Here is a 24400-nt window from a genome sequence, read left to right as displayed (position 1 = left end):
CTTCCTTCCTTCCTTCCTTCCTTCCTTCCTTCCTTCCTTCCTTCTTTTATGTTGAGACGGAGTCTCGCTCTGTCGCCCAGGCTGGAGTGCAGTGGCCGGATCTCAGCTCACTGCAAGCTCTGCCTCCCGGGTTTACGCCATTCTCCTGCCTCAGCCTCCCAAGTAGCTGGGACTACAGGCGCCCGCCACCTCGCCTGGCTAGTTTTTTGCCTCTTTTTTTTTTTTAGTAGAGACGGAGTTTCAGTGTGTTAGCCAGGATGGTCTTGATCTCCTGACCTCGTGATCCGCCCATCTCGGCCTCCCAAAGTGCTGGGATTACAGGCTTGAGCCACCACGCCCGGCCCCTTCCTTCCTTCCTTCCTTCCTTCCTTCCTTCCTTCCTTCCTTCCTTCTTTCTTTCTTTCTTTCTTTCTTTCTTTCTTTCTTTCTTTCTTTCTTTCTTTCTTTATTTCTCTCTCTCTCTCTCTCTCTCCCCCCCTCCCTCCTCTCTCTCTCTCTCTCTTTCTTTCTTCCTTTCTGAGGCCAGAGGAGTTAATTCAAGGATTCAAGGAGACCATATTTCTTTTATCTGAGGCAACAACCTTGGGGAAAAGTCCCCAATAGGGCAATCCCTGCCTTCCAAACATTTTCCGTCCTGGTCCTCCCCCCAGAATGAGAAGCCTGGTGGATGCTGCTGCTTGGGTCACGTGTCCATGGGCTGCCTGAGGTGAGAGAACCCAAGATTTCGCCAATTTGAATCATGAAAAGGACCTTGTAGATAAATTTCCCACCTTACCAGCCCACATATACTTCTCACTCATCAGCTCTTGCCCCACACAGGTTTCCCTGGTGGCTAGACTAATGAAACCAACATTCTTTTCTACTTGGTTACACTGTTTCACATTATAAGTAAACAACCGGGGACCATCTCTTTTAGTGTTCCAAGCACCAGGCCGGTGCTTGCCCTCTTGGTGTTTTTTCCGTCTTCCATTGACAACAGCTCTTTGGCTGGCCTTCTGGAAATTACCTTCCCTCGTTGTAAGAGGTCTTGGGGGAGCTGTCTGGCAGGGTGCCCCCGATCCCCTGGCCAAGGAATGATGGGTGTGTGTGGTCTAAGCTACCTAGGCAGACTCTCTTTCCCTGGATTGATTGATTGATTTGTTGTTCGCAAAAGAACAGCTTTTACTTCCATTCTCTTTTTTCACTGTGATGTAATTCACATAGGACAAAATGCACAGATTTTACATGTATAATTTGATGAAAATGCACCTTTGTAACCACCACAGTGTCCGTCCTCCCCACCCAGGATATTCTCCTGAGCCCTTTCCAGTGAGCTCCCTGCAGAGGCAGCCACTGATGTGATTTCTGCCCCCAAACCTGACTGCCTGTCCTAGAACTACAAATAGACCATGGATTCTTTTGGATCTGGCTTCTTTTGCTCACAATGTAATGTCTACGCGATTTGTCCCTGTCCTACTGGTGGCCAGTCCCTTTGGTTGCTGGTGGGTGGCGTCCAGTGTAGTATTCCTGCACCTTTGTTCTCCTGGAAGTTAGAATCTGAAGACAGCAAGACCGAGAACCATCTCAGCACTGGCCACTCCAAGAGAGGCGGCCGGGCCAGTCCTGCCTTGTGAGGCTCGGCTCTTCCACCTTTCCCTCCATGTGGGAGCTCCCACAGACCTTTCCAGAAATCTCTCTTGTCTTAAGTTGGCTGGAGCCCATTTCTGCTGTTTGCAATGAAACGTCTGACTTGATATGTCTCATTCTCCTGCTTAAGACTCTTCTGAGGCCCCCACAGCCCGAAGGGTGAAGTCCAAGTGCTCACAGAGACCACCAGGCCATCTACGGCCCAGACCCGTCCCCCCAGCCCCCATGCACACTCTCAGACGCTGCCTCCTCTCCTCCCAGCCTCCCACCTCCCCTGCAGGGAGGCACTTCCTGCCCCGCCTGTTCTGGTTAATGCCTTGCTCCCTCTGCCTGCAGCCTAGACAGCCTGTCTGTGGGGAAGGCTTCTGTGACGAACAGCACCCGCCCCCTGCCGCCCCCAAGGAAAGCTGAGGGGCTCCACGCAGTGCCCTGTATGCCACGTCGTTCCTGACCTAGCACCGGCCACCTCAGCCGAGATGTGGGTGTTGGGTTGTCTGGACTGTGGCCCCCTTGGACTGTAGGATCCAGGGCCCGGGGTTCTGGCTGGCTGGCTCCCTGCCCCGCCCCCGACGCCCAAGCCTGGCACATGGTGGTGTTCAGCACACACTGGCTGAATGAATGACTTTGTTAAAAGAATGAATGAAAGTCCAAGGAGGCGGGGCTGCCGCACACTTCAGTCTGGCCTCTGAGGAGCCCAGTTCCCTCTCCAAATGGGAAAACCAGACCTGCTGTGTGTGCGGCTCTGGTAGGAGGTGCACGATCCCCTGTGGGCCTGTCACGGCGGGGACCCTGATCCTCCTTGATCCTCACCTCTGGGCCCCTCTGCTCCCGCTCGTACTGGGCTCTAGTCCCCAGCCCCTAGCCCAGCTTTCAGTAAGAGTGGAAAAGAGTGGTGAGGAAATACAATTCGATGTCAGGTGCTATGAGAGGCAGTGGAGGAGAGAGCTCTCTGGAGCCATAAACCCCGCTCGAAAGCAGGAAAACATTCCACAGTTGGTTTTGTGCATGAGTGTGTGTGTGTGTGTTTTTTTGCAGCTGTAAACTCCAGGGCCAGGGCTGTAAGCTTGGGGAAGGGAAAAAGCGAAGGGGGAGGAGGTGGAGAGGGGAGCGGAGCCACACATGTGTTGCAGCGATTAAGGAGAGTGGGGGCCGGGAGGGACAGTCCCAAAGCAGGGAGACAGGTGGCTGGGCCTGGGGCAGCCCGAGGAGCCCCTGCAGAAAGGCTGGAACGTGAGCTGCCCTCTGAGGGAGGCGGTGGAGTGCAGAACGGAGGTGAAGGGGGGGGCGGGCTGTGTGTGGCTCCCGTCCGAGCCCTGGCCGCCTGGACGCAGACCAGCTGGCTCTGGGGAAGGCGTCCAGCTCTGAACAGGACTGAAATGACCCTCGGTTCTCCCTGGAGCAGGGGAAGCGATTGGCCTGGGGAGCTGGGAGAGGGGAAGGCAGAGTGGAAAAGCCAGACCGGCTGCTGTGGGGGGTGTCACTGCCCCAGGAGACACAGGGTGGGGGGTGCAGGATTGGGCCAGGCCAGGAGCTGCTCAACCTGGACAGGCTCTGAGCCAGCACAGACGTGAGCTGGCACCCCTGGTCCTTCCCACCCCGAAGCCTCCCATGGCCCCTGCCTCCCAGCCCACCATTCAGGAGTCCCCGGCATCCACCCCACGCTTCACCTGCTCCAGGCTTCAGCCAAACCGGATCCCCACAGCCACATGCCCTCCAGACTCTGGGCCTCTGCATGGCCTTCTGCCAGGAGACCCTCCCCTGGTTCCCTGTGTCGCCTTAGCTTCTCCTGAGCCCCCAGAGGGGTGTGGGCTCTCCCTGCTCAGAACCCCCATGGCACTGAATGTGTCTTGAAAACCAATGATGTCCACGGACGGATGGTTGGTTGGCACTGGCCGTGTGCCAAGGACTCTTCATACCTTTCTCGTTGGGCCCTTCCAGCAGCCGGGAGGTGGGGTGGAGGCCTCTGTTCTCCCCATTTTACAGAGGAGGAGACTGAGGCCCAGGGAGCGGCAGCATCCCTCCTCTGCCCAGCAGATGGCAGGCCCCAGTGGGCTCCAACGGGCTGGTCCTTTGCCACACTGGGGAGTGGGGCCGCCCCGCACTCCCCTTCCCTCGCCCCCACAGCCGCAGGAGCGCCCCTGCTTTATAGAGGCCCTGAAATGCCTGGAATGTTAGGCAGCTCCCGCCTCCCAACAGCTGTCTGTCTGCCCGGCCCAGGAGGGCTGGCTGGCAGCTGCATTTGCGTCCTCTACATTTTGAACACCTGACCTACAGCACTGGGTCACCCCAAGCACAGCAATCCTTGTGCCTGGGCTCTCCGTGGGGCCCACGGAGGCTCCCCCACAATTGTTGGGTGGGGCACAGGCTTTGCTGCCTTCCGCCTGCTCCTCGGGGTCCCCATGCCTGCCTGGACTGCCACTCAGGGTCCTCCCCCGTTCAGCGTGACATGGCTCTGCGTGTGCCTCTGCGGCCAGGGCTGCGATGAGCAATCCGACATTGTCCTCAGCTGCAGGCTGAAGATGAGCAGCACACCACCCCCCGCTTCTGAACACCTGCCAAGTGAGCCAGGCGAGGGGCTCGGCCCATCCTAGCTCCGGGACCTCTGTGTGCCCTTGGCCCTGGGAGCCTCAGTGTCCTCGTCTGCAGAATGGAGCTCGAGGGATGCCTAACTTCCAGGATTGCTGCAGGGGCTGAAGAATGCACAGATGTGAACAGCTTAGCTGCCAGCCCGGCCTCTGGCAAGGGCTCGCTAATGTCTGTTCCGTGAACCAGGGACTCTTCACCCTCTGAAGCAGGGAGACCCATCTTCCATTTACAGAGACCCAGGAGCTGGGAGAGGGGTTGGGGCTCGAACCTGGGCTTGCCCAAACTGCACATCTGTTACCTGCTCCCTTCTGCAGGGCTGTGGGATGGTGCCTGGCAAATGCCACTCACTGAGTGTGACTGAGAGGGGACAGCCACACCTGGGTCAGCAGCAGCCCCAGCACACAGTTTCTTCTGGGGACCTGAAAATTCAGCTCCTGGGACCCAGCCTGCCCTTGGGAACGAGACCTGTGGCAGGATTGCAGCTGGTGGGGATACTCTTGGGGAGCCCTTGTGGACAGGAGACTCTTTTGCAGGCTTGCTGGGAAGCCTTTCACCTTTGCTGTGGTTCCTCCCAGAGCTGTCTCCCAGACAGCAGGGCTCTGCCCGACCCCAGCCCAAGGCCACACCAGGGCTGGTCCCTATCTGTGCTCCAGGTCCTATCTGTGCTCCAGATCTGGAGACAGAGGAGCCTCTTTCTCCTAGAGTCTAAGACCAGGAATGGCCTAAGCAATCTCTGCTAGCCACAGGCCTGAGCTCCCCCAACTTGAGCTTTCAGCATTGGCCTAACAGAAAACGCCTCCTCAGGAGGAGGAAGAGGAGGAGGAGAAACAAAGTTCTGTGGTCTGGCACCAGCTGGTCACCCCAGGGACTGCAGTCACCTCCTCAGGGCAGGCTGTGATTGGGGGTGTAGGGGTAACACCCAGGGTTGTCCATTTACCACTTGTGAGCTGAGCCACGGCAGGGTTGATGTTGGCAGGGAGCACTCCCAGAGGGGAACTGGAGCCCTGTGTGTGTGCTGGGCGGACAGACAGCCGGCCAGCCCAGACCTGCACCTCTCAGTGAACCAAAGGCTGCTCCTGCCCTCTTTGCAGGCCCTGCATCTCTGTTGGTCCCAGCCTGTTGTGTGCCCCAGCTTGCCTCTCTACATGGAAACTTGCCCCTCCTGGACACTACATCCTTGGGTTTGGCTCTCTTGCCTCTTGCAGGGAAAGGAGAAGCTGAGTCAGGGCTCACAAGGTTCTGGGCTACAGGAACAGCAGTGGAGGCTATTGGGGAGGGTCCCGCTGCTGGTCCTGGTGGGCAGGCTGAGCACGTCCTACTGTTCTGGGCTCTCCTGGGACCCAGGTGCATTCCATCCTGGACCAATGACAGGTACCCCATCCTAGCCCCAGACATCTCACAGGCACACTCAAGAGACAATCTGAGAAAGTTGGCCAGGCTGAGATGGACCAGGTTGAGAAAGTCCACTCTGGCTTCAGACAGGCGTGGTCCCAGCCTTGGCCTCAGCTTCCTTCTCTGTCTGGGCGTGACAGTGTCACCTGATGTGGCATTGTCAGGATGGAGTATGATAGCAGAGTAGACACAGGCCCTGGGCTACCTGTTGGGCTCAGAGCAAAGCAGGTGCAGAGCCCTTCCCTTCTCTACCACCATCCCAGGCCCTTCTCCCGTACGGACTCATTTCAGTCTCACGAGAGTCCAGCATAGGGAGTGCCTTCTCACCCCCACTTCACAGGTGAGGAAGCTGAGGCACAGAGAAGTGTCTGCCCTCACCCAAAGTCACCCAGCTGGAGAGAGACACAGTCAGGATTTGAACCCACGGAGTCTGGCTCCAGGCACTGCCACGTGACGCTGCCATTGCCGTGCTATTGGAAGAGCTGCTGCTTCCTATGCTGAGCCTGCACGCTGAGCCTCTAAGAAGGGGCCCTTCTCAGTGTCGGGATCCTGGGTTTCCTGCTTCCCCTGGCTGTGACACCAGTGGCTGCCCACCCCTGGTCACTGCGGGTGGCATGGGAGAAAGAGTTCACTGGCTGGGTGACGTCCTCCTGTCCCCAGCAGATGTCCCTGACATGGGGCATCTCTAGAGGTCTTGGCCGTGTGAGAGCAGAGCCCCCGAGGGGCTGCCAGGGGCTGGGGTTCTTCCAGTTGACCAGCTTTCAGATGACATCTCCAGGAGTCCTGGTGCCCAGAAGGGGCCTCAGGGCTGCTGAGGAGAAGAGGGGAGGCAGGAACCCCCACCTCTGCTTTTGTCTCACTTGTCTCTTGAATGTGCCTGTAAGATGTCTGGGGCTAAAAAAGGACCTTGACCTTGTGCAACAGATCAGGAAACCAGGCCTGTCAGGGACAAGTGGCCTGAAGTGACCTGGCCAGCCAGTGGTCGTGCATGGACCTGGGACTAGCCAGGGAAGGCAGGGGAGGCTCTTCCCGTATGTACAGCCCTGGGGGGCCTCAGGGACAGCTGGCTTCTATCCTGGGCCAGGAAGGAAGCTCGGGGAGAGGGATGGCCCTTGGGGTTGCCGAGGCCCCCTCACTCTTCCCCTGGGGCTGCCTTCTGAGTCCTGGTCCTCTTCCTGGCCTGCCAGCCACCTCCCAGCTGGCCACATGGTCCCTTGGTGGCCCTATTCCAATTGGGTGTGAGAACTCTGGCTGGGTCTGCCCAGGAGGCTCCTAGGATGTTCTGGGTCCTGGGCTGGCAGCACAGAAGAACCGCAGGATACCAGGGAAGGTGGTATTGGTGGGCCACTCCCAAGGCTGTGGCCGGCCAGCCCTATCAGCCAGGTGAACCACACTATACACATAAATTTGCTAGGCCTGCTAGGCCTCTGGGTGCCAGAGAGGGGACCCACCTCCCATAGCTTGGGCCACGTCCTTAAACTCCTGAACTTGCCGAGGCCACTTTGCTGTGAGGACAGGCCCTGCTCCCACTGTGGCCGCCTAACACCATCCCCAGGGAACCTCCAAAATGGTCGACCACGGCCCACTGGCCTCTCTGCTCCAAGCCTACTTCTCCATCCCCGCCTTGTTTTCCCTCGAACCCCACCCTCCTGGGCATCCCCTCCACATATTCCTGCTGTCCTGTTTCTAAGTTCCTCAGATATCTGGAAAACACAAGTGGAGACAATCCCCTTCTTTTTTTTTCTTTTTGAGATGGAGTCTCACTCTTTCACCCAGGCTGGAGTGCAGCGGCGAGATCTCGGCTCACTGCAACCTCCGCTTCCCGGGTTCAAGCGATTCTCCTGCCTCAGCCTTCTGAGTAGCTGGGATTACAGGTGCCCACCACCACGCCCAGCTAATTTTTGCATTTTTAGTAGAGATGGGGTTTCACCATGTTGGCCAGGCTGGTCTCAAACTCCTGACCTCAAGTTATCCACCTGCCTCAGCCTTCCAAAGTGCTGGGATTACAGGCATGAGCCACTACGCCTGGCCAACAATCCCCTTCTAAAGGCAGGTGGTGTCTCCAGCACCAGGGCCATACGGCTGCAATACCCCTGCAAGCGCCGGTGGGTGTGTGCTGAGACCATCCTACATGAGGGAGGCCATGGGAGGCCAGGAATTTGCAGGCCAAAGAGGGAGCCTGGAGAGTGAAGGACTCACCTCAACAGCACTTCCTAAGGTGCCAGGAGTCCCTGGCATCAGGAGCTGCCACAGCACCTGCTACGTGACAGTCATGTCTCCCTCTGGGCCTCAAGTCTGGGGGCTCTGGGGTGAGGGGTGGGGGTGGTGTGGAAGCGTGGCTGGCCAGGGGATCTGGGGCCTGGAGGGTCACATGCCTGCAATAGGTCACAGAGCCAGGGGATGGCTGGCCCCACAGACACGTCTCCCAGGTGGCCAGCCTGCAGCCTGTGCCGTCCTGCTGAGCCAAGAGAAGACACTGGGAGTGTTTGTGTTGGTAGGCTGTGGGGTGCCTCCCAAGGGAAACCATTAGTCACCCTGGCGCTGGCTGGATGTGAGGCCACAAACGCCAGCAGAGCTCAGGGACTGTGCCAAGGGGTGCAAGGCCTGGCGGTCACCAGAAGAGAGAGGAATGGGATGGTAGAGGCTCCCAGAGTGAGTGCAATCTGGTCATGTGAGAGGAACTGTGTGTGTGTGTGCCTGTGTGTGTGTGTGTGTGTGTGTGTGCGTGTGTGTGTGCTGGGTGACAGGTGCCACCATGTCTGTGCTTCAGCATAGCGACCCCAGGGGGCAGTGTGGGCCTGGGTTAGGGTTAGGGTTAGTCCTGGTTCTGTGACTAGGAGCAGCCAGCCACCATGTACCCCACTGGCCCCAGTAGGGGAATGAGATGAATAAGACCTGCCTGCCCTAGGGTCCCGGGAACAGGAACTTAAAGAACCCAGCAGAGGAGAAGACCCGACTCCCAGGAGCACTGGCATCCCAGTGCTGCCTGCTGGAGAGGTGACTCGGCCCCCGAAACTCAGTTCCTCCACCTGTGAAATGCAGATCGTAAAGGTGGATGCTGGCCTCACAGCTCTGGGCCCGTAGGACAAGCCGGGCAGAGGGCAGAGGGTATTATCGCTTTTACTACATTACTGGTGGCTTTTCTTCCCAGCCTTTCTGGTGGGTGGTCAGACACAGGGCAGAACTTTCTCAAGAAGGCAGCTGAAGGAACTCACAAGGTTATTCCAGCCGGGAGGACAGAGGGAAGGAGAAGGGTCTTCCAGGCACTACTGTGTGCCCAGGACATCTGCTGCATGGAGGCAGGGGCATGGATGAAAAAATACAGACGACCTGATGGAACAGTGCCCCAGCTCCCTCCTCCTCCCCGTTTTGGAGGTGCCTCTGTTTGCCAATGATGGGCTCTGGGGAAGCTGGTGTGCAGAGGCTAGGTGCTCAGCCTTGCTTTAGGAAAGCCTCACAAAGTCTGGGGCCTGCCCGGGGTTTCCCAGGGGAGCTCTGCCGCTCCACCCATTCTCGCTCTGCTCTGTGCCCTGGCTCAGCTGGAACAGGGGCTCGAGCTCCAGGCCTGGCCTGCCAGGGGCTGCCAAGTTGGTGCCCGACATCTGCAGAATCCCTGCGCCTCTCCGCCCTGGCCTTGGCTGCTCTAACCATCTGGTCAGCAGGCCATGGGCACATCTGTCTCCTCCCTGGAGCCCTTGGTTCACTCTTGCTGGGTCTCCCTCGGTCCCTCCACCTGCTTAGGCCCCTGCATCTCAGGAGCTTCCTGAGGCTAGTGACCCGGGGCATGGTCGTCCCGGAAATTCAGCCTTTCCCTCCGTACAACGGAGCGGTCAGACGGGACGCCTCATACATCCCAGATCCCATTCTCAGGAGCCCCAGGGACAGGGCCCGCTCTGGAGGCAGAAGTCGGACAGACGGGGCTGGGGCTTTGCCATTGCCAGCCTCCCCGGTAACCTCAGGCCAGCGGCTGCTCCGTCTGGACACCCGACATGTGGTCCCCAGTTCTGGACCCGGGAAGAAGGCCTCCCTGCTCGCCGCTCCTGGGCCGCCGCCGCCGGCAGCAGCCAACAGGCAGCTGGGCCGGTCTGGCCGGGCTCCAGAGGCGCAGAGCGGGTTAAAGTGTGCGCCAGGCCGGCCGGCGCGGGCGGGGGAGCGGCCTGGTGGGAAGTGTGAGTTCCTCCCCGTCTGCCTGACAGCTATAAAGGCGGCCGCCGGCGCAGAGCCGCCACTGGGCTGCGCCCCTCCCGGGAACCCCCTCTCTTGGATGCTCTTTGAAGTGGGAGAGGGAGGCGGCGCGGGGGAGGAGGGGAAGGGGAGAGGGAGGCCGGGCCGCAGCCTCTGCACTCACGCCGCCCCCGCACGCACAGCGCACCTGGCGCCGGTTGCCCTCCGCAGCGCTCGCCCCTTTCTCTGGGAGGACAACCTGCTGACCCGAAGCCAGGTAGGCCACCTTGTCCCAGTCCCCCTCACGTTGCAGCGTCCACCAGGCCAGCTCACTGCTCAGAGTGGGGCTGGGGGTAGGACCACCCCGCGCCCTCTGGAGCCGTTACATAACGTGGGGAGGCTTGTGGGGAGGGGTCGGGCCGCAGAGCACGGGGCAGGGTGGCCTCTCAGCACCTAGCCTTGTGCGCCCGAAGCTCTGTGTGCACGGCAGACCTATCTGCTGCCGCCAGCCGCTGCTTTTGGACCCCAGGGAGGGAGGGATCCCTGTGAGCAAGGCCTGGCCAGAAGCCAGCGGTGTCTGGAAGCCTTAATGAAAAGCAAGTGTGAGGCCGGCTGGCACCTGTCTTCAGCCGGCAGGCAGAGGCTGGGGCACCCGTTAGCCAATGGCACAGTGGAGGGGGCTCCTGTGGGTGTAAGGCTGGGAAGGACTCAGGCTCCCCACTCCAGGGTGCGCTGCCACATCCTCCGGGCTGCAGCCGTGTCCTTGGAGTAATCCCTGAAAATCTGCAGGTGTCCGGCCTGCAGGGAAACTCTTCAAGTTGGATGAAGGCTGCTGAGGAGGGAGGGGCAGAGACAGAGTTGGCCTCTGGGCTGGCAGGGGTGAGGGATGACCTCCATGCTTTCTTCCCCTGGAATTGGCCAGGCATGGGGGTCGAGTCCCTGGGTTTGCTAGTGTCCTACCTTGCTGTGTGGCTTTGAGCAAGTTGGCTCCCCTCTCTGGGCTCCAGGTTATGGGTGCAGGCTGCGTGTTCTGAAATCCCTTCTCACCTAACTCGTTGGCAAGTGACACTCAGCACCTGAGCAAGGCCTGGACAGAGGCCATGGCGGATCCCTGTTCTTCCCTTCCACAGGGCAGGGTCGGCACTGAGGAGGGGGTGGGGAGGGCTGAGGGCCCAGAAGCTGGACAGTCCCTTCCAATGGGCTTGCTTTGACCTCTGGCAGGTGTTTTGAGCCAGGGTGCTGGCTGCTGGGAGGAAGTCAGCTGTGTGGCCCTGGAATGCTGACATGCTGGCACAAACTATACCTCCTCCTGCCCCGCCCCTCCCCCAATTCCATGTCTCCGGGGATGGGGAGGTGGCATAGGTACCTGGGTTCTGCCTCACCTGAGTGCCATCTGTTGCTGGATGCTGACTGTGGAGCTGCTCGTCTAGGGCGAGGCTGCATGTTCCCCTGGGACCTGGCCAAGCCCATCCCCATGCACTGACCCTCAGCAGCCAGTGGCAGAGGCCATTCTCCTATGAGGCCAGCAAGAGCTGAGCCAGTCAAAATCCCAAGGTGCTCCTGCCAAGGTGCTCCTGCCAAGGGGCTGGACTGAGCCCAGGCCCATTCCTTTGAGCCACAGCCTTTCCCCTTGCCTGGGTCCCCAGCCCCCTCAGCCGAGGCTATTTGTCTCCACAGCACTTCTCTAGGGGACTCGAGGACTTGGAGGCAAAGTGTGGCATGCTTCCCTGCATGCCCTTGGATCAAGGGTGGTGCAGGCTTAGCACGCACACCACCGCTGGGTGTCTTGCCTGCAGCAGGCATTGCTAATCATTCTCCAAGCTCCTTCTTGCTAAGCCTAGACGGGGGCGGGGGGTTCATCCTTCCCAACAGGGTCTGCCAGGCAACCACGACCAACTAGTCCCAGATAACCTTGAGGCCTGGGCACTGGCTGGGCCCCGAGGGCTCTTCCCAAAGCGTACCCTGGTCATCTGGAAGAGGAGCGGAGCTTGCCTGGTGGTGACAGTGGCCTTGCTTCCTAGGATGGACGGCAGATGGCAATGTTCCTGCTGGACCTGGTCCCTGCTGGTTCTGGCAGTTGTGGCTGGGGACACAGTGTCAACCGGGTCCACAGTGAGTGTGGTGTTGTGGTCTGGGGGCCCGTACCAGTCCCCTCCCCAAGTGCTGTGGTCGCTCCCAGATGGACTGGCTTGGAGGGGGCTGTGTGGGCATGTGCCCCAGGTCCCAGAACCCCTCTTGGCTCCTAGAAACTTCTTTCCAGAGCCAGTCAGATCTTTCTGTGAACAGGGCCCCTGGCTACTGTGGAGCCCCTGGTGACTTGGCAGGAGAGGGCTGAGGGGGCTGAGTACTTCCCTTCCAAGTGAAGGCCCCAGCGTGGCCAGGGTGGGTTGTGTCCTACAGAACGCAGATGGGCCCTGAGCTGCTCCAGGGAAAGTGAGGACAGTTAGGTGCAGCCCCAGGAGCTTGCCAAGACCCCAGGCCATCCGAGACCTTAAGGTCAAAGAGGCCCTCTTTGACCTGTGGCCCACAGTTCCTTGGGGGTTCCCCTCAGTGCCACCCAGGAGATCTGAACCCAAGCTGCCGAGTGACCCTACAGGGGGGTCTAGCCGGGGGGCTGTGTCCTCTAGTCCTGCTGACGGTGATGCCCTCGGGCATGGGGTGGGGGCAGGCTGGTCCTGCTGGGCGCTCGAGCCCTCTATCATCTGGGAATCCCTCTCATCCAGGACAATAGCCCGACGTCCAATAGCCTGGAGGGGGGCACGGACGCCACGGCCTTCTGGTGGGGGGAGTGGACCAAGTGGACGGCGTGCTCCCGCAGCTGCGGAGGTGGGGTGACATCCCAGGAGCGGCACTGCCTGAAGCAGAGGTGCGAGGTGGGGCACATGGCCCTGAGGGCTGGCATGAGGGCAGGGCAGCGGGCAGGAGAGGGCGGTTGGCCCTTCAGCCTGGTGGCTTCTCCCCCTGGTAGGGTTCTCGGGTTGTGGGCAGCACAGGCTGAGACCCCCCATCAACCTCTGCTGGATGCAGCTATGGATGGGCCCCGGCACTGGTGCGCTGGGGTCCTTCATGCTTCAGGGCACCAGGGAAGCCCTTTCATGAGAGGGCAGGAGCCATTTTTAGAGGTCTGTCCTGGAAGTGGAGAACCACCCCACCTTCTCTTCTGAAGACCTGAGTGAGGGTCTTTAGAGAATGCCAGGGAACCTCAGGGGAAGCAGAGGACTGGCAGTGAAAGCCTCCACTGCCAGATGGACCTGGCTCCTATCTGACCTGTGCTACCCCCTTGCTGTGTGACCTTGGGCAAGTCACTTAACCTCTCTGGGCATCAGTTTTCTCATCCATGGCATGGAGAGCGTGCTGGTCCCACCTCATGCTTCTGAGAACACACGTGTGTGTGCACCTGGGCACAGGCCTGGCACACAACTCATGTGGTGGTTTCAGTTCTGTGTACTGAGCCCCCGTGCTGTGTGCCGCTGATGTAGAAGTGAATCAAATCTCGTTCTCCCTCGGCTCTGGTGTGTGTATGGGGTGGGAGTTGAGTAGAGAGGAAGGGAGCCCTCTGGGTCATGGGAATCGGGAGATTCTGGACCCCAGTGGCCGTGGGGCCAGCCCAGGCGACATTCCTGAAACTCCTCTGCAGCTCTCACTCCGAGCCTGCATCTTTCTGCCAGGAGGAAGTCCACCCCAGGGTCCGGGAACAGGACCTGCACGGGCACGTCTAAGCGGTACCAGCTCTGCAGAGTGCAGGTGAGGCCCGGCCCGGGCAGGGGCACCATGGCCTGCACTCCCCGTCATCATGCAGTTTTCAGGGGATCTTCCAGGTGGCTCCTGGGCCTCCTGGGCATTCTGTTCTGGGCCTGCTCTTCAAGGAGAGCCCAGGAGCAGGGTTGAAGAGAAGGCACTGTCCAGAGCACTGTCTGTGTGCCCACATGTGCTCAACAATGCTGGGACGGGCGGACTCACTGTATTCCTGGAACTTCAAGTGCAGCCTCAAGGTTTGGGGTCTCTGGTTGCAGCTCCACTTTACTCACAACATTCCTGCACCTGGTGCTCACAGAGACCCAGCAGTTGCCAGGCTTCCCCGTCCCATGAAACAGTACCCCCCACCCCATAAAACAGTTCCCTGGGCTGCTCTCGGAGCCCTTCTACTCCAGCCCCCATCAGCTTTCTTGGGAAGCCGAGGCTGGAGAGGAGGTGTTGACTCTGACCAGGCAGCTCCCAGTGAGGCCTTGGGCAGTTGGAACCTGAACACCTTTCCAAGGACTGCCGGGCGTGAGGCTGGGGCATGTCGAGCTGGGGTCTGGGCCTCCCAGAGTAGCTCATGTGGCTTGCCTGGTCAGGGAAGGCGGAGCGGCCGGAGGTCTCTGTGTCTGTGTGTCTCAGGGGGCGTGTGCTTCCGTGCAGGGAGTGAGGGGCTGGAGGGAGGCAGGTAGCCACAGCTTCTGTGTTGGCGTCACCTGGCCAGCTGCCCTCCTAGGATGGCGCAACCAGGGGTTGGGGGAAGGGCATTTATGAGCTCCAGCATGAGAGGGACCCAGGTTTGAGCTCTGGCCCCAGCATGACTAAGCTGGGTCCCCCCGAGGACGAGTCTCTTGTCTGCAAGCTGGGTTCCTCTTCATGCAGTCAGAACCACGATCTTCCTGATTTAGGTGGTGTGCGTGGCCACGGACCATGTGCCAGGCCCTGTTCTGGCACCGTGGACACACAGTCAGGGCCTGCTGAGGACGGGGGCAAGGGGAGCACCCTTGCCAGCCATAGTAGGGTCATGTCCCCTCCGCCGCAAGACTGGGAGAAGGCGTGGTGGGGAATGGGAGGGTTGCGTCTAGAGTAGGCGGACGGCTGGCGTGGAGGGCGGAGCTGCCCTTCCCTGTGTCCTTGCTCCCTCTGGAGAGTGCGTGGGAGCGCTCAGGAGCCCGAGAGGCCACCCCGTGGGCCGTGGCCCCCACACGGCTGTCCCGGCTGCAGCCACTTCCTGCTTAGCCTGGACAAAAATGCCTTTGTCGGGCCGAGTTCCTCCTGGAGCCTCCCTGTGCCCTCACTTCCCAGGAGTGTCCGCCGGACGGGAGGAGCTTCCGCGAGGAGCAGTGCGTCTCCTTCAACTCCCACGTGTACAACGGGCGGACGCACCAGTGGAAGCCTCTGTACCCGGGTACCTGCCGCCCTGGGGACCCACCTTGCAGGGAGCTGACTGAGCTTTGGGGGTAGCCCTTCTGGCACCTGGGACCAAACTCAACGGGTGGGCAGGTGGGGAAATGGAGGTGGTCAGACAAGGAGCCAGGAATGCACCTGGGTCTCATGAGCCCTGGCCCGGGGGGTCTGTCCCCTCCCCCATGACCCATGACCCATGACGTCAATGCAGGACAGTTTACGGGGCTGAGTTCCCTGTAGGCCTGACCTCTGAGGGCAATGGTGGCTCTCCCACTTACTGTCTCCTGGGCACGGTCAGGAACCAGCCGAGACGATCCCAAATGGAGACCACCCATGCGGTCCCATGGAAAGCAAGTAGTTCAGGCAACAGCTTAAATGCTTCATCCTTCTGCTCACCCGCAAGGGCCAGGGCTGGGGTGCCCAGGGCCAGCAGCACAGGGGTGTCGAGTTGGCTCAGACCTCCCGCAGAGGGGGAACCCCAGTATGGGTCTCAGGCGCTGCTCCCCACTCACAAGGAGGTAGAAGCCGGAACTCACGGGGCGTGGGCTGAGCCAGACAACCCAGCAGTTTCTGCCACTGAGACCTGGACAGGTCTCTTCTGTTCTCCAGGCCTGAGTTTCCCCATCGATGCAATGAAAGCTGTCTCAGAGGGAGGAAAAGGGAAGTCCCCTGAATCCGGCATTTCCTGTCCCGCTGAGACCTTCTGTCTTTGTCTCCCTCCACCAGACGACTATGTCCACATCTCCAGCAAACCGTGTGACCTGCACTGCACCACCGTGGACGGCCAGCGGCAGCTCATGGTCCCCGCCCGCGATGGCACATCCTGCAAGCTCACCGACCTGCGAGGGGTTTGCGTGTCTGGAAAATGTGAGGTTGTTAAACGTTGTAGCAAAAGTACCGCCGGTCTCACTGTGCTGACTGCCTGCCCGCCTGTGGGAGGCAGTGGTGGCCCCGGGGCCTGGCCACAGCGCCCTCCCAGCAGCCTTCTCCCTCTCCCTTCCTGCAGCCCATCGGCTGTGACGGGGTGCTTTTCTCCACCCACACACTGGACAAGTGCGGCGTCTGCCAGGGGGACGGTAGCAGCTGCACCCACGTGACGGGCAACTATCGCAAAGGGAACACCCACCTTGGTAAGGCAGCAGTGTGCCCTGAAGTCCAAGCAGAGCTGGGTCTGGAAATCGGGGGTCCTGAGTGTGCTCCTGTCTGCAGCCTCCTGGGTACCACTGGTCAAGTCTTTCCCCTCTAGAGGCACCCGATTCTGCATCCAGGCCCGGGCGAGCTGGCCTGGTGATTGTAGGCCTTTGTTGGTTTGCAAAAACGGGCAACCCTTTGTTGAGGACCTACTGGGTACCAGTGGACACTTGGCTTGGGAGTCACATTTGCCCTTTGAGACAGCCTGCAGGGAGGTGTTGACGACGCCCTTTCTTTTTATTTTTAATTTTTTTTTTTTCAGACAGAGTCTTGCTGTCACCCAGGCTGGAGTGCCGTGGCTCGATCTGGGCTCACTGCAGCCTCTACCTCTGCCGCCCAGGTTCGAGCGATTCTTGGTTCCTCAGCCTCCCGAGTAGCGGGGACTACAGGCACGTGCCACCACACCTGGCTGATTTTTGTATTTTTAGTGGAGACGGGGCTTCACCATGTTGGCCAGGCTGGTCTCGAACTCCTGACCTCAAGTGATCCACCCGCCTCCGTCTCCCAAAGTGTTGGGGTACAGGCATGAGCCACCATACCCGGCTAACACCACACTTTAAAAAGGGAGAAACTGAGGCCTGAGACCCATTATCTCTGCGGATATGAGATTTGACTCTGGCACGCTGGATTCTGGGGCCTGAGTTTCAGAGGCTCCCTGTTAGCTCCAGGCTGACCCAGCCCAGACCGCCTCCTTTCTTTGGGCAGCACCTGTCCCCTTCCTAAGCTACGGGCATTCGGCCCGATGTTTGTGTCTAGCTCTGTCCCAACCCTCCTGGGGGCGTGGGCGTCTGTGCATGGGAAGCACTTTCTACTTTTGGAGGGATGTCACTTGTAATGCTTGGCATTAGATTGAACACACTCTTGGGTCTGAAGAAATGCTTGAGGAATGGAACAGGGTTATTGCAACCTCCAGACTGGTGAAGGCAGGGCAGCTTCAGACCCACTTAGTAGATAGGGAAACCAAGGCCCAGAGTGGGAATAATCTATCAGGGTCCCAGTGAGACTAGTCAAGTCTGGATTAGAACCAGGCCTGTTAGGGCCACGGAGGACCCGGCGTGTTTTACAGGTCGAGGGAGTGACCTCCGCCTGCCACTGAGGGCTAACTGTGGCGTGAGTGTCAGCTCCAGGAGGTGCCAGTGGGAGAGCACTGGAGAGGATGGGGCTTGGACATGGGACCTAGGGACGGGCATGCCGGACTGACAAGGGACAGGGTTGGGGCAGAGCCACCAGGCAGGGGCGTGAGTAATGTGGGCTGGGTGCTCAGCAGGGTGAGGTGGGCAGAGGCCATTTCTATTTTTTTTTTTTTTTTTGAGACGGAGTCTCACTCTGTCGCCCAGGCTGGAGTGCAGTGGCCGGATCTCAGCTCACTGCAAGCTCCGCCTCCCGGGTTTATGCCATTCTCCTGCCTCAGCCTCCCGAGTAGCTGGGACTACAGGCGTCCGCCACCTCACCCGGCTAGTTTTTTTCTTTTTTGTATTTTTTAGTAGAGACGGGGTTTCACTGTGTTAGCCAGGATGGTCTCGATCTCCTGACCTCGTGATCCACCCGTCTCGGCCTCCCAAAGTGCTGGGATTACAGGCTTGAGCCACTGCACCCGGCCAAGAGGCCATTTCTTTGGAGGCCTCGCTATAGGAGGCGCTAAGGTGTCTGATTTTCCTCCCTTCCTCCCACAAACCTGCTTACACGGCCTCCTGCTGGACCCAGGGCATGCAGAGGGAGAGTGGGCACTGAGGCAGCATGTGTCTTATAGGGCATCTAGTGTGTGTCAGGCACTATGCACACAGTGAGGCCTGAGAGAGAGGGCTCACATTCTCGTGGAACTCAGCCTGGGGCCCAGGGACTGACGTGCAAACAACGCCCCTCATTCTGCATGCTCACAAGGTAACTCATTCATGCCTGGCAACAGCTCTACAAGGCTGCCACATTACTGTTGCTGAAATATACAGAAACAGGCAAAGAGAGGCTAAATAACTCATCCAAGGTCACACAGCCACAAGAGGCAGAACGGGGCCTGAACCCAGGCAGCCTGCTCTTGGCCTGTGGTCCTCCCAGCTGAGCCACACTGCTTCTCCGGACAAGCTGTGCTTGGTAACCATGCTGGGGGCCGTGGGATGGTCTGGGGTGTTAAATGCTGAAGAATCTTGTGAGCTAATCTTGCTAATTTGAAAATTAAATACAACAGCCTATATTTAACTACATTATATTTAAAACAAAGTCACCACTTTCTAATCCTTTGACGTCTATAACTAATTTTTTTTTTTTTTGAGACGGAGTTTTGTTCTTGTTGCCCAGGCTGGAGTACAATGATGCCATCTCGGCTTTCTGCAACCTCCGCCTTCTGGGTTCCAGCGATTCTCCTGCCTCAGCCTCCCAAGTAGCGGGGATTACAGGCTCCCACCGTCATGCCCGGCTAATTTTTTTTTTTTTTTTCATTTTTAGTAGAGACAGTGTTTCACCATGTTGGCCAGGTTGGTCTCGAACTCCTGACCTCAGGTGATCCACCCACCTCAGCCTCCCAAAGTGTATAACTATTTTATCTGTGTGGTAAAAACACCATATACTGGTGTGCTGCCGCCTCTCTTCCCAATGCCACGCCCAGTGACATCACATTGGTAGTGTAAACAAACATAGCTTCAGTCGCTTGCTTCAGGTTTATGTGTTGAAACCCAAAGAAGGGAAAAAAAAAAAAAGTTTTAAAATGAATTTTGAAGTTAGGCTGCCCAGTTACAGTAGCGTGAAACCGGCCACAGCAGGGGTGTTTACACCACGGAAACTGGCCAGTGCTACAGGTCACAGCTCCTGTTTCCCCATGTCTCCAAAGAGCCTACTGTTAAACATTTTCCAGAGCACTGCTGTCCGTGAGGGACAGGTCAGGATCTCCAGAGACCTGTAGGTGTGATGGTGTTGGGGGAGGAATGACAGGCGGGTGCTGGCCTGCGGGAGACACTAACCCCGGCAGGGAGACCCACGCGGAGTCCTCCACTCTTGGAGGGATCAGGTGAAACAAGCGTCAAGCCCCAGGAAACGTCCGACCTGGAGAGCCCCTTCTTTCCTGTCCCAGGGCGTATTAAAATCTCTCCTTCTCCCCAGGCTCCTCCCTCAGCCACCTGCCGGCAACACCTCTCCTTCTCTCAGCACTTCCCCTCCAGACCCTTGGCTTCTTTCTAGCTGGGAGGACTGCATGGCTGCCTCCCCACGGGCCTGGGGGCCTTGAAGGCAGGCTCTGAGTGGCTGATATTGTCTGATCTGGACCTCAGTCTGAGGCCTGGCACTTAGGAAGGGCGTAGGCAGAGGTGGAGATTCTATTCGCAGCTCTCCTTGTCCTTTCTCACCCACGTCTTTGAGTGTAGCAAGCCTTGAAAGTCAACGTGGTGTTGTGACAAGACAGGATTTTAAAATGGCAGTGATAATGCATGCAGGGAGCTGGGGCTCCATCGGCTGCCCAGGGTCTCCTGGGTGACACATGGCAGAGCGGGACTGAACTCCCAGTGTGCTCCACATCCCTGTGGCCCTCGCTGTCCCTCGGGAGGGGTTGGGGCAAGCACGGGCAAGCCCTCCCATGGCCTTGGTAGGAAGGGGTGAGCCTGGGCAGGTGCCCAGCTTGGTTGGTCAGCCTCTGCAATAGGACAGGTCTGAGCTGAGCTACCCAAGCGGGCGTGGGGTGTGGGTCAGCCTTTAGACAGCTACACTCACCCTCCAAAAGCTGTGGAGTGGGTGAGCGCCATCCAAGGGTGCCTTTCCAATCCAGAGGGGCTCACTGTCATCCATTTGCCTCCAGGTTACTCTCTGGTGACCCACATCCCGGCTGGCGCCCGAGACATCCAGATTGTAGAGAGGAAGAAGTCCGCTGATGTGCTAGGTAGGTGCGCAGCGTCTGGTGGCTGCCTCACTGAGCTTTTGGTTGTGGGATGTTGTGCGTGGCGGAGAAGGGGCACTTGACCCTGGACCCCTTCCTCCAGGACAGGGATGGGCCAGTGCCGTGGGCCTGGCTGCAGGAGCCGGAACTGGAGCCAGCTATGTGGGTGTGGCTGAGGTGCTTACAGGGGTGCCAGCTTCATCTCTGTGCGTGGAAGGACCTTGAACTCAGAGCTGCTGGACAATGGGAGGGTGGTGATGTTGGGTAGGGAGTTCCCTGTCACTCAAGAGCCTGGCACAGGCAGAAGCTGGGGGCTGCTGCAGATGAGATCCCTGTGGGGTTCGAGGAGTGAGTCTCAGGAGGTGACGAGGTCAAGGTAGCACTGAGAGGAAGTTGGTGCAGAGGTAGCATTCCGACTCAGGTCTGCGGGCCTCATGCTGATGTTCTTGCCATTAGTCAGTCTCCACTGGGAGGCTGGGCCGTGGGAGGGGAGTCCTCTAACCTGAGGATTCTGGAGTTATTGCCATGGTGGATGGGGTGGTGAGACCCCATCTTGGTGGCAGATTTTGAGTGCAGTGAGCCTTGGTGGCAAATTTTGGAAGGGCCGTTTGTGAAGCTGGATCATTGGCCGAACAACGTGCCATGTCTGCACCCTTTGGGCCACCGTGGGCAGGTGCTGATGCCTGTGAGCTGCTCTGTGCTTGACCCTGCCCTTCACGGGGCGGGCTGGCGACCCAGGCTGTAAGGGGAGGCTGTTTTTGGACACAGGTGTAGCCCCAAACCTGATACTACCTGGGCTTACTCCCTCCACTGCCTCCCACTACTCCTGAGAACCAGAACTGGTGGGGTGAAGCCCATCTCCTAAGTGGGTGCTGGAAGACGAGGCTTTGCTAAAAGTCTTCAGGCTGCGACCCACCTCAGGTTCTCCTGTCCCCTCTCCAGAGCCCAACGGCCAGCCCTCTGTATGTGCCCTAGGATCTGAGTGCCCCCACCCCAGCAGGTCTGTGCTGCAGACGCTGGCTCCACCACCCAACATCCTGGGGGCTGCTCCCTGGCCTGAGCGGGGAGCTGGGCCTCTCGCCAGGCCGGTTGCTTTGTCGCTTGCTTGCTGGGAGAGTGGAGAGGCCAGGAAACTCCACGTTTTCTGAGCTGGCTGCAGAGCTCTCGCTCTTGAAACAGACGCGTGGAAATACCAAGGGTGGCCTCGGAGCACTGGGAAAGCGGTAGGAAGGAAGGTCATTACTGTCAGGAAACAGGTTTTGGACGAGAGCCTCGGATTTAACCCTGCACATATACCTGGAAACGGGGCCGAGACAGCCAGGCCCCAGCACACTCCCCTCGCAGAACTTGGACTCTAATGTGTGTTATCTTCTGACTTTTCTACGTTAAGGGGGTTTTTCAAGCAGACATGTCCTGCTTGTTGCGTCTGTCTGATAATAAATTAATTGCCCCGGCTCCTCTGTTCATATTGCATCAGGAATTTGGAAGTCGAACTCCTCTTCTCCCGCGGGCCAGTTCCTGGAACTGGCTTTAAGGACACCCTTTGGAAGACAGAGTGTCCCGAGCGCGGAGTCAGCCTCCTCCCTGCGTCCCTAGCCCTGGAGGCCCCCTGCCTCTTCTCACTCTCCATTGCCCCAGGGAGAATCAGTTCCCCCTGAAACCCCACCAACTCTGGGTATTTGTTCCCATCTGCAGGGGTCACCGGGCTTCATGGGCCATTTGTTTCCATCCTGAGCTTCCATCAGGCTGGAGTCAGGCCCTGGGAGTGCCCACCCACCCGGCACCAGGAAGAGGGCAGCTGAGATTGCGCCAGGCCGTCCTGGCCTGATTGAGCACCTCGGCCAGGCCCGGGTGCACGGGTTAACGAGTGAAGGGTCAGCATGGCCCTGCCTGCAAGGGCAGCAGGAAGTCTTTGCTCCTGTGAAGAGGATGGAGCTGGCCAGCTCAGGGCGATCCCCAGGAAGGGCCTGGTGGTCAGCACCCCCCATGCCGGCCAGGCCAGGGCTGCGGCGTCACTCTGTGTGGACGACGGCAGGGGCACCCAGGACTCCTGCTGGTGAAATTGTTCATTCATCTATCCATTCACTGTGGCTAGCTTCGCTGGTGGACCAGCGGGGGTTCTGTGCTGGCCCATTTCCGGCCCTTTGGGAAGTCCACAGGGAGCTCGGGGCACTAAGGACGAGGCTGGACCCCTCCCCACCCCACGGTGGAGGGTTTATGCCCCTACCTAGCTTCATGTGTGCCTTCCACAGGCCACAGACTCTCCTGCTCCAGACTGGGTCCCTTAGTCGTGGTGCGACCTCATTACTTTGCAGCGCCTCAGCTTCTTCAAAGGCAGCTGCAAGAACATGACCAAATGGGTCCCCAGCCAGCCGTGTTCAGCGTCTAGACAAGTCCTTCATTGCTGATTTTAGGCTGAGAGGAATGTGCGTTTGCGCCTCCTCTGCATTCACTGGCCAGACTCTCCATGATGGGAGTTTCCTGTTTCGGGGGCATTTGGGCCGGGGTTCTGGAGGGCAGGGCTGGTGGTGGTTCCCTGAGCCGGTGACACTACCCCCTCCCCCAGCCAGTTTGGCCCTTTGTGACGGGCGGTTTTGCCCTTCCAGCTCTTGCAGATGAAGCTGGCTACTACTTCTTCAACGGCAACTACAAGGTGGACAGCCCCAAGAACTTCAACATCGCCGGCACCGTGGTCAAGTACCGGCGGCCCATGGATGTCTATGAGACGGGAATCGAGTACATCGTGGCACAGGGACCCACCAACCAGGGCCTGAATGTCATGGTGCGTGTGCCGCAGGCCTTGGGGGCCCCCGAGGCCCCGGGCACTGCTTTCCCGGAATCTGGCCACAGGTGGGGGCTTCCAGCCTGTGACACCCCCCAGGGCCACTGTGCGCGTGCACCCGGCAGCCTCACCACTCTGTGGGTTGGGCTTCACGTTCAATCACTGTTACTCATTCACTTGTTCTTTCACTAACTCCCTCCCCCATTCATTCATTCACTCAGATTTTGGTTCATTCACAGTCTCCCATTCACTCATCAGTTCATTAATTCATTTACCCGTTCACTTCTCACTCAACTGCCCACTCTCTCACCCACTTCTTGAAATCATTCATTCATCCATCCATTCACTGTGGCTAGCTTCCCTAGTGGACCAGTGGGGGTCCCATGCTGCCCATTTCCTGCCCTTTGGGAAGTCCACAGGGAGCTTGGGGCACTAAGGACGAGGCTGGACCCCTCCCCACCCCACGGTGGAGGGGTTTATGCCCCTACCTAGCTTCATGCTCCGCCCTCCTGGGCACTATGGTGTTTGTGCTGGGTCTTTAGTGCCAGGGCCCAAGGTAGTTCCCATGGCCCCTGCCCCTCCCCTGACATGGCCTCCCCAGGACACTGAGGGGTTATAGGGTGGGGCTCAGGGCCCGAGCAGTGGGCAGGAGAGAATGTGGGCCTGTTATGCCCGGTTTGCCATGAGTTCTCCTATGGCTAGCCTCTGGAAATGGAGCCCCTGGTGGATTGGTGCCTCAGCCCCGAAAATATGTAAAGGACTTGTCACCAAAGTCAGGTGACATTAAGATGGGCAGTTGTGGTGGCCATCAAGGCCTACTGGCTTTCCTGGAGGACGAGGGAACACAGCAGGGATGGCACTGCGCCCCCTCCTACCTGAGCTGTTTTGGTTTCCGGATATCACTGTCATGGGTTTCATTGCCTCACATTGCAGGTAATGAAATGTAGGCACAGAGAGGCGAGTGACTTGATCAGTCATGGAATTGTAAGTGGCACAACTGGGCTTTGAACCCAGGCCTGCCTGGTGCCAGAGCCTGTTCTTTGTTTAGCTGCTGTGCTGGAGGGGTCTCTAACTGGGGGTGCCTGTCCGTCTCCCCACACTGCTTTTTGGCTGAAGAGCTTTCCTGGTGATCCCGGAATCAAATGGGGGCCATGCATCTCTGTGTCTATGCTTACCTGGCCCTGCCTGGAGCTGTGTTTGGAGGTGGACTGACCCCCTGGCTTCGCCTCCTGGCTGTAGGGGCTGTTTTGTAGGTCAGGGTCCCCAGAAAATAGACTCTGAGGTGGGGGTTTGCATGCAAGAGGGCTTGGGGGCAGTGTCAGGAGCGGTCTTGGGAACACTGGTTGGTATGGGCAGGAGAGCATGGGACTAGACAGAGGGGGCAGCTGAGCTGTGATGCAGTTTCAACGGGCTTCGGCCAGGCCCCCGGGGGTCGTATTATCTCCAGCTGGGGCAGGAGAGCATCGTGTATTGCCAGGTGTAGTTGCCTTTTGTTGGGGGCATGACCTGGGGAGAGAGAGCTCCCTCTGGCTGAGGGAAATGCCTGGAGTGGGGCACAGCTGTGAACTGTCGCACGCCCACCCCAGGCAGTTCACCGAAGGGTGAGGTCCGTGGTCCACCCCCGGCACGGCTTGGACCCATGCGCTTTGCATGAGTCT

The 24400-nt window shown here is 58.9% G+C and overlaps 1 protein-coding gene across 2 annotated transcripts in view; it reads left to right on the top strand.

Annotated features, from left to right (window-relative positions):
* The first annotated feature begins 7315 nt into the window (after nt 1–7315).
* Nucleotides 7316–24400, top strand: part of ADAMTSL2 (ADAMTS like 2) — a 42674-nt gene continuing 25589 nt past the window's right edge. The window contains exons 1-9 of one of the 2 annotated variants that reach the window (XM_023188997.1): nt 7316–7709; nt 11641–11880; nt 12492–12634; nt 13437–13512; nt 14812–14914; nt 15640–15785; nt 15920–16043; nt 19883–19963; nt 22567–22742. In XM_023188997.1, coding sequence (XP_023044765.1) covers nt 11791–11880; nt 12492–12634; nt 13437–13512; nt 14812–14914; nt 15640–15785; nt 15920–16043; nt 19883–19963; nt 22567–22742 — 939 coding nt within the window. In that variant the 5' untranslated portion in view covers nt 7316–7709; nt 11641–11790. Of the gene's footprint in view, nt 7710–9837; nt 10046–11640; nt 11881–12491; nt 12635–13436; nt 13513–14811; nt 14915–15639; nt 15786–15919; nt 16044–19882; nt 19964–22566; nt 22743–24400 lie in introns of those variants that run through there. The other variant, XM_023188998.2, reaches the window with a different exon arrangement.

This window comes from Piliocolobus tephrosceles, chromosome 14 (genome assembly GCF_002776525.5).
Source record: "Piliocolobus tephrosceles isolate RC106 chromosome 14, ASM277652v3, whole genome shotgun sequence".
In the NCBI taxonomy this organism is placed as follows: Eukaryota; Metazoa; Chordata; class Mammalia; order Primates; family Cercopithecidae; genus Piliocolobus; species Piliocolobus tephrosceles.
Note: the sequence above shows the minus strand (reverse complement) of the source record. Positions and strands in the feature narration are given on the sequence as shown.